This window comes from Gymnoscopelus braueri (genome assembly GCF_963280865.1).
Source record: "Gymnoscopelus braueri genome assembly, chromosome: 17".
Classification (NCBI taxonomy): Eukaryota; Metazoa; Chordata; class Actinopteri; order Myctophiformes; family Myctophidae; genus Gymnoscopelus; species Gymnoscopelus braueri.
In genome coordinates this window covers 1441649-1453393 of record NC_137617.1, presented here as the reverse complement: position 1 = coordinate 1453393, position 11745 = coordinate 1441649, and the positions used below count along the sequence as shown (strand labels likewise).

Sequence of the window (11745 nt, the reverse complement as noted above, 5' to 3'; positions counted from 1 at the left end):
ACTAGTTACTTTGTAGATTTTGATTATTATCACAAAACATGCATGAACCACTTCAGCCCTATATACATTTCAGCCATTTGAAAATAGCAGATCTACAAGCTCACAATGCGTCACATTGTGAGCTTGTGAGCTATTTTCAAAATGATTTTTAGACATTTGAAAATTTGAAATGGGACATTCTGCATAATGACTTGAGTACTTTTACTTTTGGTACTTTTAAGTACATTTTGATACCAATATTTGGTACTTTTACTCAAGTACATGAATAATTCCAGAATTTTACTTGTAACAGAGTATTTCTTTGTTGCAGTATTGATACTTTTACTTAAGTAAAAAAAAATTGTACTGATAAAAAAGTACTTGTTCCAACCATTGGCTGAGGAGGGCAGTGATGGCATTATGCATCATCATCAGAACACATTGCTGGGCACACACACACAGAGCCAGATGGAAGCAGCACACAGAGCAGATGGGAGTATAGCCCTGGCTGCCGTATAGCCTACATCAGCGCTCATCCCACCATGGTTAGAGGGGAGATGATAGACCCAGACCGTACAGCTCTGGTCCATCAGCGTTAGGACTCGGAGTTCTATAGCTAGAACATCCATTTTGAAGCATTTTTTTCTTTCTTTTTTTGGGGACATTTTTTTTTCATTTAATTTCATAATTACACTTTTATTTAATTTTCTTGGACCATTTTAGACAATATGTAGGCTATTTTACACTGTGGATATTCAAAAATATAGCTGACCTAGATCTGCTATTTTCGACTTTTTTGTGTGCGACTTCAAGAAACAAAAGGCTTTCTTTTAATGGAGCATTGAAGCCTTTTTTCTTCTTTACTTTTTTCCATTTTAGACAATATGTAGGCTATATTTTACACTTTGGATATTCGAAAATAGCTGACCTGATAGATCTGCTATTTCCGACTTTTTTTGTGTGTGTGTGATGTTCCAGATGACAATTTAAATGAAGTGGACTTTATTTAAATTGTCATCTGGAACATTGATCATGGATGAGGGATACTATATTTTAGTGCTTTAATATAGACAGACAGTCACCTATGGTGACTAAACCTCTCAACAGAAACAAAACATGAAACATTAGCCTACATGTAAAGAAAACGCTTTAAAAGAAGAAACCTGGACAGTTTTCGGAGTGATCTGAACACCGGAGACACCTTTTAAATGTACCACAGACACTCGTCGGCAGGACAGAGAGCTAGGGACACAGATCCCGGACAACCCGGGACGTCGCGCTCCATAAAGAAGCATGGATGGCAGTGTTGGAAAGTAACAAAGTACATGTACTCAAGTACTGTACTTAAGTACAATTTTGAGGTATTTTTTATTTGTATACTTACAATTTTCAGTAGCCTACTTTTACTTCTACTTCCACTACATATCAGAGGCAATATTGTACTTTTACTCCAATACAATTATTTGAAAACGTTAGTTACTAGTTACTTTGTAGATTTTGATTATTTATTATTACTAAACATTCATACCTACAAGGTAGGGTAAGTGATTTATTTTTGGTTAAAATAAGTGTTAAATAGCTCTATATTCTGATAGTACTCATTGCTATAGAGTGTTTGTTCAGTAAAAGGAGTCATGTCTCTCCAGCTCTTTATTAAACAGAAAATGCATTTTCAGTGCTCTCTGCTTAAATGTTGTGACCTACCTGAAAATGTATTTATATTCTGTTTATTAAAGAGCTGGAGAGACCCCTGTGACCGAACAAACGCTCTGTAGTAATGATTACTATCAGAATATAGTACTTTAACCTTTTTAACAAAAAGAGGAAAAAAAAGAAATATCACTTATACCTTTAACCACTTAAGCTCTATATAAGGCTATTGAAAATAGCAGATCTACAAGCTCACAACGTGTCGATGCGTTGTGAGATGTAGATCTGCTATTTTCAAAAGACTTGTATAAATATACAAATATATTATATTTCTCCATTGCAGTATTGATACATTTACCTAAGTAAAAACCAAAAAAATGGAGTACTTTTTCCACCACTGATGGATGTTGGGGACATGATCGGCGACAGCAGCGGCGCGTCAGCCTCCAGCCTGATACCGGGGATCGAGGAGAACGACACGGACAGCGGTGACCAGCAGTCCACGGGTGGTGGTGTTGGTGACCACCAGTGGACCCACGGTCACCAGTGGACGGCCGGATGGATGAGCGCGGCGATGGCGCTGATCGTCGCCACGATCGTCCTAGGGAACATCCTGGTGATCGCGGCCATCGCGCGCACCCATCGGCTCCAGACGCTCACCAACGTGTTCATCGTGTCGCTGGCGTGCGCCGACCTCATCATGGGCGTGCTGGTGGTGCCCTTCGGTGCCGCGCTGGAGGTAGCATGCGTGTGTGGGTTGCGTCACGTGTGTCGCGTGTGTGTGTGTGTGTGTGTGTGTGTGTGTGTGTGTGTGTGTGTGTGTGTGTGTGTGTGTGTGTGTTCAAGTTTCTTTTATATGGCAGTGGTTTTCTACCATGTCAAGGACCCCCAAAATTCTATGAAATTTGGCTGCGGATTTCCCAAAAAATAGCAGATCTACAAGCTCATAGCGTGGCCCTGGCTGCGCTATGAGCTTGTAGATCTGCTATTTTTGAATAGCCAAAGTATAAAGTAGGCTATGGTTTAAGTCAGTGGTTTTCAACCCTTTTTCATGTCAAGGACCCCCAAAATGATATCCAATTTGGTTGCAGACCCCCCCCCCCCATCTCAAAAATATTTTGCTCATAGTAGCTTGTAGATCTGCTATTTTTGTATAGCCAAAGCTTAAAGTATGGTTTCAGTCATTGGTTTTCAACCTTTTTCATATCAAGATCTATTATTGAATGGGCATTTGAGCCATGGATCCACCGTTTGATGAGATTTAGACCCAAAACTTAGAATATGTTGTTATCTTTGGATAAGATTTTGTCCACACTTCCATGCTGTATTGATGTTGGTACCATAGGAGAGATAACTGGCAAACATTGATCAAAATAACAATTACTTTACATTCTCTATTGTGTAGACTTCTTGTAAATTAAGTATATGCAGATGTTTAACAATAATTGAACTCTTGAGAGTGGTTTCATTTTACACTCTCAAGAGTTAAAGATCTAATAAGGGTCCATTTGGTTACCAACTCTCCATCATTTAGCTGGGGACCACGTGGAACCCCCTCAATGGTCCCCGGACCACTGGTTGAGAACCACTGGTTTAAGTGGTTAAAATGATTGCGACACTATATTAACTAACCCATTTCTTTTAGCAGACCGCTCGCTCCCAGTGGTTCTTGTATTCTTTTGTTTGTTTTACTGAGGATAAGGTTAGACATAAGTTTAGGGTTAGGCCTAGTTTTACTGAGGTTACGTTTAGGAATAGGGTTAGTTTTAGGCATAGTTTACTGAGGTTACGTTTAGGAATAAGGTTAGGTTTAGGCATAGTTTTACTGAGGTTACGTTTAGGAATAAGGTTATGTTTTGGCATAGTTTACTGAGGTTACATTTAGGAATAAGGTTAGGTTTAGGCATAGTTTACAGAGGTTACGTTTAGGAATAAGGTTAGCTTTAGGCATAGTTTACTGAGGTTACGTTTAGGAATAAGGTTAGGTTTAGGCATAGTTTACTGAGGTTACGTTCAGGAATAAGGTTAGCTTTAGGCATAGTTTACTGAGGTTACGTTTAGGAATAAGGTTAGGTTTAGGCATAGTTTACTGAGGTTACGTTTAGGAATAAGGTTAGGTTTAGGCATAGTTTACTGAGGTTACGTTTAGGAATAAGGTTAGGTTTTGGCACCATTTTACTGAGGTTACATTTGAATAAGGTTAGGTTTAGGCATAGTTTTATTGAGGTTTAGGGATACCAGGTGGCGAACGTTATGAAGTCGCCGGATTTGCCGTGGGGCGACTGTGTTTTGGGGCGAGCGTTTTGGTATCCGTTACATGTATACAGAGTAGACAAAACAAAACAAAACATAAACATCTATACAAAACACATACAATAACCATTGAGAACTTTGAACAACATCACAGCCTTAGGATGGCATAAAATCCAATAACAGAACACAGTTTGAAAATGCTATGTTCAATACATTGAGTGCAAAAAAAAAAAAAAAAAAATGAAATGATATAGTATGACGGTATGATGGCAGGTTTACCGAGAACATGCAACTTCAAAGTAAGAAGACAGTGTTTAAATACTGGGAATGTTGAAATGGATCTGATGTAAATGATTCCAGTCTGAAGGAGCTTTGAAATTAAAGGACGACTTCACCCATTTTCAACCTATCTTCATATAATAGGTCCTCACTAATGCTCATGATAAAATGGTACAATTTTTTTCTACTCCCTCTGTGTCTCAGAGGAGGGCTGTGGACAGTTCAGAAACCCGTCTACCAGTGACATCATCGATGGGGAATCCAAGCTAATAGAAACTGCAGGCTTTGTATTCCTGTAAAGTTGCAATGCAATAATAGAAGCCATTGTTCTTGCGTTAATACAAATCAAAATAAAAAAAAATTAATCTTGTTGGGAAAAAAATCCTGCCTACCTAACGATGATGTCACTGGTAGACGGGTTTCTGGACTGTCCACAGTCCTCCTATGAGACACAGATTGTATCATGAGCATTAGTGAGGACCTATTATATGAAGATGGGTGAAGTCATCCTTTAAAGGCATCAGGCATGTTTACCAATTTCTTTACTAACCAAAGGAACGGTAAACCTGAGTAGAGCGTCTGGTATGTTGTGTTGAAGGAATGGGGGCTAAATAGCGTTTAAGGTCAGGAGGATAACTTAAATAAATACATTTGAATACAGGTGCGTGGAGCCTGGCTGTACGGCGACTTCTTCTGCGAATTCTGGATCTCCGTGGACGTGCTCTGCGTGACCGCCAGCATCGAAACACTGTGCGTGATCGCCATGGACCGCTACGTGGCCATCACTTCACCCTTCAGGTCAGTCAGCCAGCGGGGAAAGGTTTTTGATTGATTGATTGGATACTTTTATTAACAGTTTGTAAAACAGTAGGCTACAGTGGTACGATTTTACAATGACTGTTAAAAGGATAACACAAAAAGCCTTGTTTCCATTGTGGTCCTGGCAAACGTTGTCACTTCGTGCATTTGAAAAATGTTGTCAAAAGTACAATTATTTAGGGGGCACGGTAGCGCAGTCGGTCGCCTCACAGCTAGAAGGTCCTGGGTTCAATTCCCGCCGGGGACGCTGTGGGCACTGGGGGCGTGTTCTCTCCTCCGCGTCATCAGCGCCCATACCCTGGGTGGGGTTGGTGAAAGGGCCTCTCTGTGTGGAGTTTGCATGTTCTCCCCGTGTCTCCTAGGGTAGGTACCCTCACAAAAAACATGCAGTAATCCTGGTCTCTATACTGCCTCCCCTGGTTGGCCGGGGCGCCTGATGGAGGGGAAAGGAACTGGTTGGAATAACGTGTTCCTTCCACGCGCTACGTCTAACCAGGGAACCTCCCCCTGTCAGGTGATAAGAAGCGGCTTGCTAGCGCTCATGCATTGAAGGAGGCATGAGCTCGGCTCTAGGCTCTCCCTAGGCTGGCAGAGGGAGTGTAGCGCCCAGGATTACTTAGACAATTGGCACTGGGTGAAAAAAGTGGGTTACAAAATCGTGGGATAAAAAAAATTAATCCAAAAAGTACAATTATTTGACTCTGAAATGTAGTGGCCAAACACAAATCATTTTGGGGGCCCCTTGGCACGAAAAAGAACTACTGGTTTAGAAGGCATTTGTAGAATCGCCCTCATCGGGTCTTATCGGGTAAATTAAAAACTTTAAAAAGTTCTTCTTTCTTCCACACCCATTGCCTGCAGGTACCAGAGCCTGCTGACGAAGCCACGTGCCCGTGCGGTGGTGTGCGGCGTGTGGGCCATCAGCGCGCTGGTGTCCTTCCTCCCCATCCTCATGCACTGGTCCCGTGACCCCCTGGACACCGCCTGCTACCGGGACCCGCACTGCTGCGACTTCGTCACCAACCGCGCGTACGCCATCTCCTCCTCCGTCATCTCCTTCTACATCCCGCTCGTGGTCATGATCTTCGTGTACGTGCGCGTCTACCGCGAGGCCAAGAAGCAGCTGATGAAGATCGACAAGTGCGAGGGCAGGTCAGTAGGCTACTAGTGTAGGGCTGTTTTTTCCACGATTATGAAATTTTTCTTGACGATTCGTTGTCGCGCAAATCATTTTGATTGACGATTTAACCCATTCAAACCCGGTAAAGCATCTGTGTCATTTTAGATTTGAGCTATACATGTATATATAGCAACATACGTTTTTCAGAAACCTCTTAGGATTTAGAACAGTGGTTTGGAACTAGCCTGGAAACCAGACGAATCTGCCATTGCAAAAAAAATGAATTGCCCTCGGCAGATTTGGTCTGGCACCGCTCAGTTGTGATTGGATTTCACTCCCTCCGAAGTAGTGAGGGATCAATCAGGGCCCACTATGCAAATATGTTTATCACCAGAGGCATTTTTTTTATCCGCCCTTTGGAAATGCAGGTTCCACACAGAGATCCCAGACTAATATCTACGCAGTGATATTAGTCTGGCCATGCCAGGCTAGTTTGGATCAGTGGTTCTCAAAAATATTAGATATACAAGCTCACAACGCGTCACTTCGTGCCGCGCTGCGAGCTTGTACATCAGCTATTTTTTATGAATTCAAGTGTTTGAAAAATGTTGTCAAAAGTACAATATTTGACTCTGAAATGTATTGGAGTGAAAGTCACCAGTCTCCAAAAATACAAGTTAAGTCCAGAAGACTTTATTTAAATACAATACTCAAACAAATGGTACTTTGTTAACTATGCGGCAGGTTCCACCACCCCAACCTGAACGGCGTGGCTTCCAAATGCAAGAAGAGGCCGTCCAAGATCCTCTTCCTCAAGGAGCAGAAGGCGCTGAAGACGCTGGGCATCATCATGGGCACCTTCACGCTCTGCTGGCTGCCGTTCTTCATCGTCAACGTGGTGCGAGTCTTCCGCGCGGACCAGGTGGACAAGAACCTGTTTGTGTTCTTCAACTGGCTGGGCTACGTCAACTCGGCCTTCAACCCCATCATCTACTGCCGGAGTCCGGACTTCCGGAAGGCCTTCAAGCGGCTGCTGTGCTGCGGGCCCAGGCAGGCAGACCGCCGGCTGCACGTGGTGGTCAGCTCCTGCGACCTGTCGCGCTACTCCAGGGCCGGCGGCGCTGGGGGCTTCGCCCGGACCGCCACCAGCACCTCCCTGGCTCTGGACGCCGGAGGCGGGGGGACGTGGTCCGACTGCGAAGGGCTGCATCACAGCAGCGACTGCAGCCTGGACATCAAGCTGTCGCAGACCGAGTCCCACTTGTAAGACTTGTTATGTTACTGCAGTGGTTCTCTTAAAACTTTTTTTTTTACAATTTGAAAGACCTCCTGCATTTGCACACTCTCAGAGTTACAGACTTGTACGGGTCCATTTGGAACCCCCTCAAGGAACCCTGAAGAAGATCCCTGGATCTCCACTTTGAGATGAATCCCACTTGTAGACTTATTATTTGTACTGTGGTTCTCTTAAAGGAGTAGTTCACCCAAAAAATGACTTATTTTCTATCAATTACACACCCCACGAAGCCGTGAATTCATGGAGATAATTTGATGTCCGGCAGAGTCTTCAGTAGACTCAAAGAGTCTCCTACTGAGTCTCCTACTGACCGATGACCTGGTCATCAAATTATTGGCTTAGGATTGCGACAAAAACTAAAAAATCTCCATGAATTCAAGGCTTCATGGGGTGTGTAATTGTTAGAAAATGTTTAGAAGGCAACGCTCCCTGCATAAAACGGCAAATTGTCGTTGTGTTGGTTTGCAAAAAAAAATCTTGTGCAGACGGAAACGGCAAAGTGATTGAAAACGCTGTAGTGTGCATGCCAGGTGCCTAGGTGGCAGTGCGACGCTGCCACGCTACACCACAGATAGACCACGCGCCTGCATACTACTTCCTTAAACACAACGCGACAGTAAACAAACAATAGCCAGTGTGGCGAAAACACGCTCCAAAACGGATCGTTTTGTCTGGACGGACAAAGAAGTGGAGTTGTTTATGGATGCTTCAAAATAGTCCTCCGTTTGCCATTGATTGAAGAGCCTGTCATTGGAAATGTGAGCTGCGTCGTCACATGTTTTATGTTTTGCCCCGTTTTGAGACGCTAGGCAGAGCTTTTTCAAAGATTTCAAGGCACATCTGGTTAATATTTATTTCTTGATTGCCGTTTTCGGCATGGAGCGTTGACGAGTAAACGGGGCCTGAGAGTATACAGATGGAACCAAATCGACCCGTAAGGGTACACTCTCAGAATTACAGACCTGGCTATAAGGATCCACATTTGGAACCACCACAAGGAACCCTGAGGGTCCCTTCCTGGATCCCTCTACTTTGAGACACACTTGGCTTGGTTCGGAGTCCCAACCGCGGTCCAGACGCACAGGATGTACTTGGACCACATACCCTTACATGGTTTAACTTTAAGTACTTTGGAGACGTGAAGTCACTCCGTTTTACTCGTTACTCTTTCCGGTCTTTTGTGTTTAAAAACATTCATGCAGTTGCTAATTAAGGCAGTGCAAAGTAGCACAGATTCAGTATTGAACAATATAGGGGTTTAAAAGGCTCTATGCACAGCAGCCATATTGGAAAGACACTGGGCCTCTTCCTTACTTCCTTCACAGGTGTTACCAATGATAACTAATGAAGGCTCTGTTCCATTCAGGCCAGACAGAGTCAGTGTGCTGATATTGTGCATGTTGGCTCACTGAAACACTCTGCTACACCAGTGAGTCTCAAAGTGTGGTCCAGGGACCCTCATGGTTCCTTGAGGGGGTTCCAAATGGCCCCTTACTGGTGTGCAAGTCTCTCAGTGTTACGGGTCCATTTGGTTCCATTTGTACACTTATGCAGGCCCTTGAAATTACCATTGGTAAGAACTGTGAAGGAAGTAAGGCAGAGGCCCAATTCATTTCTAATATGGCTGCTGTGCGTAGAGTCCATTAAGATTTACACAGTGGGCAACACAGTCTCTCTCTGCTTAAAGGAGCACTTCACCTATTTTCAACCTTATCTTCATATAATTGGTCCTCACTAATGCTCATTATAAGATGCAACTGTCTACTCCCTCACTCTGTGTCTCATTGGTGAGCTGTGGACAGTTCAGAAACCTGCCTACCAGTGACATCGTCGATGGGGATTCTGAGCTAATAGAAACTGCAGCCTTTCTCTTCCTGGAAAGTTAGCGTGCTGAAATAGAAGCCATTGTTCTTCCATTGATAAAAACATTAAAAATAAAGTTTGAAATGACCAAACCTGCCCACCGATGATGTCACTGGTAGGTGGGCAGCGGTCTAAAGTAACTAAGTACATTTACTCAAGTACTGATACTTTACTGGAGTATTTCCAATTGTCTATATTTTTACTTCTACTCCACTACATCTCAGACGCAAATATTGTACTTTTACTCCACTACAATTACTTGAAAACTTTAGTTACTACTTACTTTGCAGATATACAATTTTAAATTATAAAACATACATTAACCATGTTAGCCTTATTTTATACTTAAGCTTGTAGATCTGCTATTTTCAAACATTTTAGTACTTGATACCAGTACTTTTGTACTTTTACTCAAGTACATTTTGAATGCCAGACTTTGACCTGTAACAGAGTACTTCTACATTGCAGTGTTGATACTTTACTTAAGTAAAACATTTGAGTACTTTTTCCAGCACTGGTAAGCGGGTTTCTGAACTGTCCACAGACCTCCTCTGAGACACCGCAGCAATGGCCGCCTACAGGCAGCGCGTCTGTGGATTCGTCTATAGCACCTGCCATAACTTTCCATACCCAATTGACGCCCCTGGGACCAATTATATGAAGATAAGGCTGAAAACTGGGTGAAGCGCTCCATTAAGGGACCGTTTATGTATTGTTTTCCACAATAGTGTTCATTGTACCACTTACAAACACATTTGAACATTGGAAAGGTATTTTGTCGGCGTTATACTGTCCACAATGTGTCTAATGTTAGGCTATGGTGCCGTAGCCGCAGTGCAAATTGTACGAAGGGAATTTGTTTATATTAAACAAGTTTATGTAAATAGACATAATGTATTTATTAAGCGCTTTTTACAAAGGAAACAATATGGGCACGCGTGGAAGTGATGTGAGAGCTATGAGGGGCCCAGCCCCCATGTCCCTTTGTTATGTGCACTGTGGTGCTTCTCTCTCTCTCTCTCTCTCTCTCTCTTAAAGGGATATTTCACATTTTAACGTCTACACAGGCTTTTGTTTGCACCCCAGACAGTTTTTAAGTTGCTTGATTCAGTATTTAGATTTATTTTATTTTATCAGTCACTCCCCCTTCCTATATTCCATTGTAACTTCAAACTCCATTTTAACCATGTTAGATTCAATGAAAACACACGTCCATGCTTCTGGTGATTGATATTGTCCTTTTAATGTGTGAGGGGGCCGTGCTTTTTCAATTACATTTTTTTCAATATGTTTTTTTTATTATAAAAAAAAAAAAAAAAAAAATGAAAAAAGTTATTGAAAATACACGGCCGCTCATGCAATAGAAGGACAATATCAGTCACCAGAACCAAGGACGTGTGTTTTTGAAGAATCTATCTTGGTTAAAGTAGAGTTTGAAGTTACAATGGGTTTGTATAGGAAGGGGCGTGTCTGATCAAATGAATATCTAAATACTGAATCAATCAAGCAACTTAAAAACTGTCTGGGGTGAAGCACAAAAGCCTGAGTAGGGGTGAATCACAAAAGCCTGAGTAGACGTTAAAATGACCCCAAACATGTTTGAAAGTGAAATATCCCTTTAACTCTGAGAGGTGTACAAATGGATTTGTACACAGATACTTTGCACTGATGATATCACTGTGTAACTCTCTCTCTCTCTCTCTCTCTCTCTCTGTCTGTCTCTGTCTCATTTGAGCTGTATGGTTATTGTCAGGTGGTGTGCTGCTGACTGGAGAATAATAATAAAAAGCAGACGTCATTCAAACGTCACTGTGAAATCTGTTACAATTACTTTCATTATTGTGTATTTAATAGGAGTATTTTTGACTTGAGAATGTGAGGGTCACAACAGTTATTCATGTTTTTATGTGTCATCTCCCCATTTCTAGTTCAAACTATGTAAAAAAATAAATATATATATACATAGATAGAGAGATAGATAGATAGATAGATAGATAGATAGATAGATAGATAGATAGATAGATAGATAGATATTAAATTACATCCTACTAAATTACATATTTTGTTTTTTTACAATTTAACCCATTAAGACTGGGAAAGCATCTGTGTATTTTTTTTGATTTCTTTCTATTTCTTCTATTAAAAAAATAGCAGATCTACAAGCTGGTAGCACGGCAATTGGAACGATCGTAAAAATGTGTGCAAATCTTTTAATATATATATATATGTTAAATCGAAAAAAAATTACATTTTAACTAAATATTTTGATTTGGGGGTCCGTGGCCAAAAACATATAATTTTGGGGGTCCTTGACGTGAAACGGTTTGAGAACCACTGATATAGAAACATACGTTTCAAAGATTTGAGTTGAAAATGTTTGCTTTAAAAATATATATATTCAAAGATTTGTACAAATTCAAAAATAGCAGATCTACACGCTCGTAGGTTGTTTATTTTACCACATGATAAAGTATCTGCCGTCCTC

The 11745-nt window shown here is 41.7% G+C and overlaps 1 protein-coding gene across 1 annotated transcript; it reads left to right on the top strand.

Annotated features, from left to right (window-relative positions):
* Positions 1–458: 458 nt before the first annotated feature.
* On the top strand, positions 459–11063 carry adrb1 (adrenoceptor beta 1). Its single transcript, XM_080456246.1, has 5 exons — positions 459–1340; positions 1973–2368; positions 4823–4959; positions 5842–6132; positions 6845–11063. Exons 2-5 carry the CDS (start codon positions 2030–2032, stop codon positions 7365–7367), a joined length of 1290 nt encoding a protein of 429 aa, XP_080312372.1. The 5' UTR covers positions 459–1340; positions 1973–2029; the 3' UTR covers positions 7368–11063.
* Positions 11064–11745: the final 682 nt, after the last annotated feature.

Coding starts and splice junctions, on each gene's coding strand:
- adrb1 (XM_080456246.1), top strand. CDS start 2,030: ATGGATGTTGGGGACATGATCGGCGACAGCAGCGGCGCGTCAGCCTCC. Junction 2,369..4,822: donor CCTTCGGTGCCGCGCTGGAG/GTAGCATGCGTG, acceptor ATTTGAATACAG/GTGCGTGGAGCCTGGCTGTA. Junction 6,133..6,844: donor ATCGACAAGTGCGAGGGCAG/GTCAGTAGGCTA, acceptor ACTATGCGGCAG/GTTCCACCACCCCAACCTGA.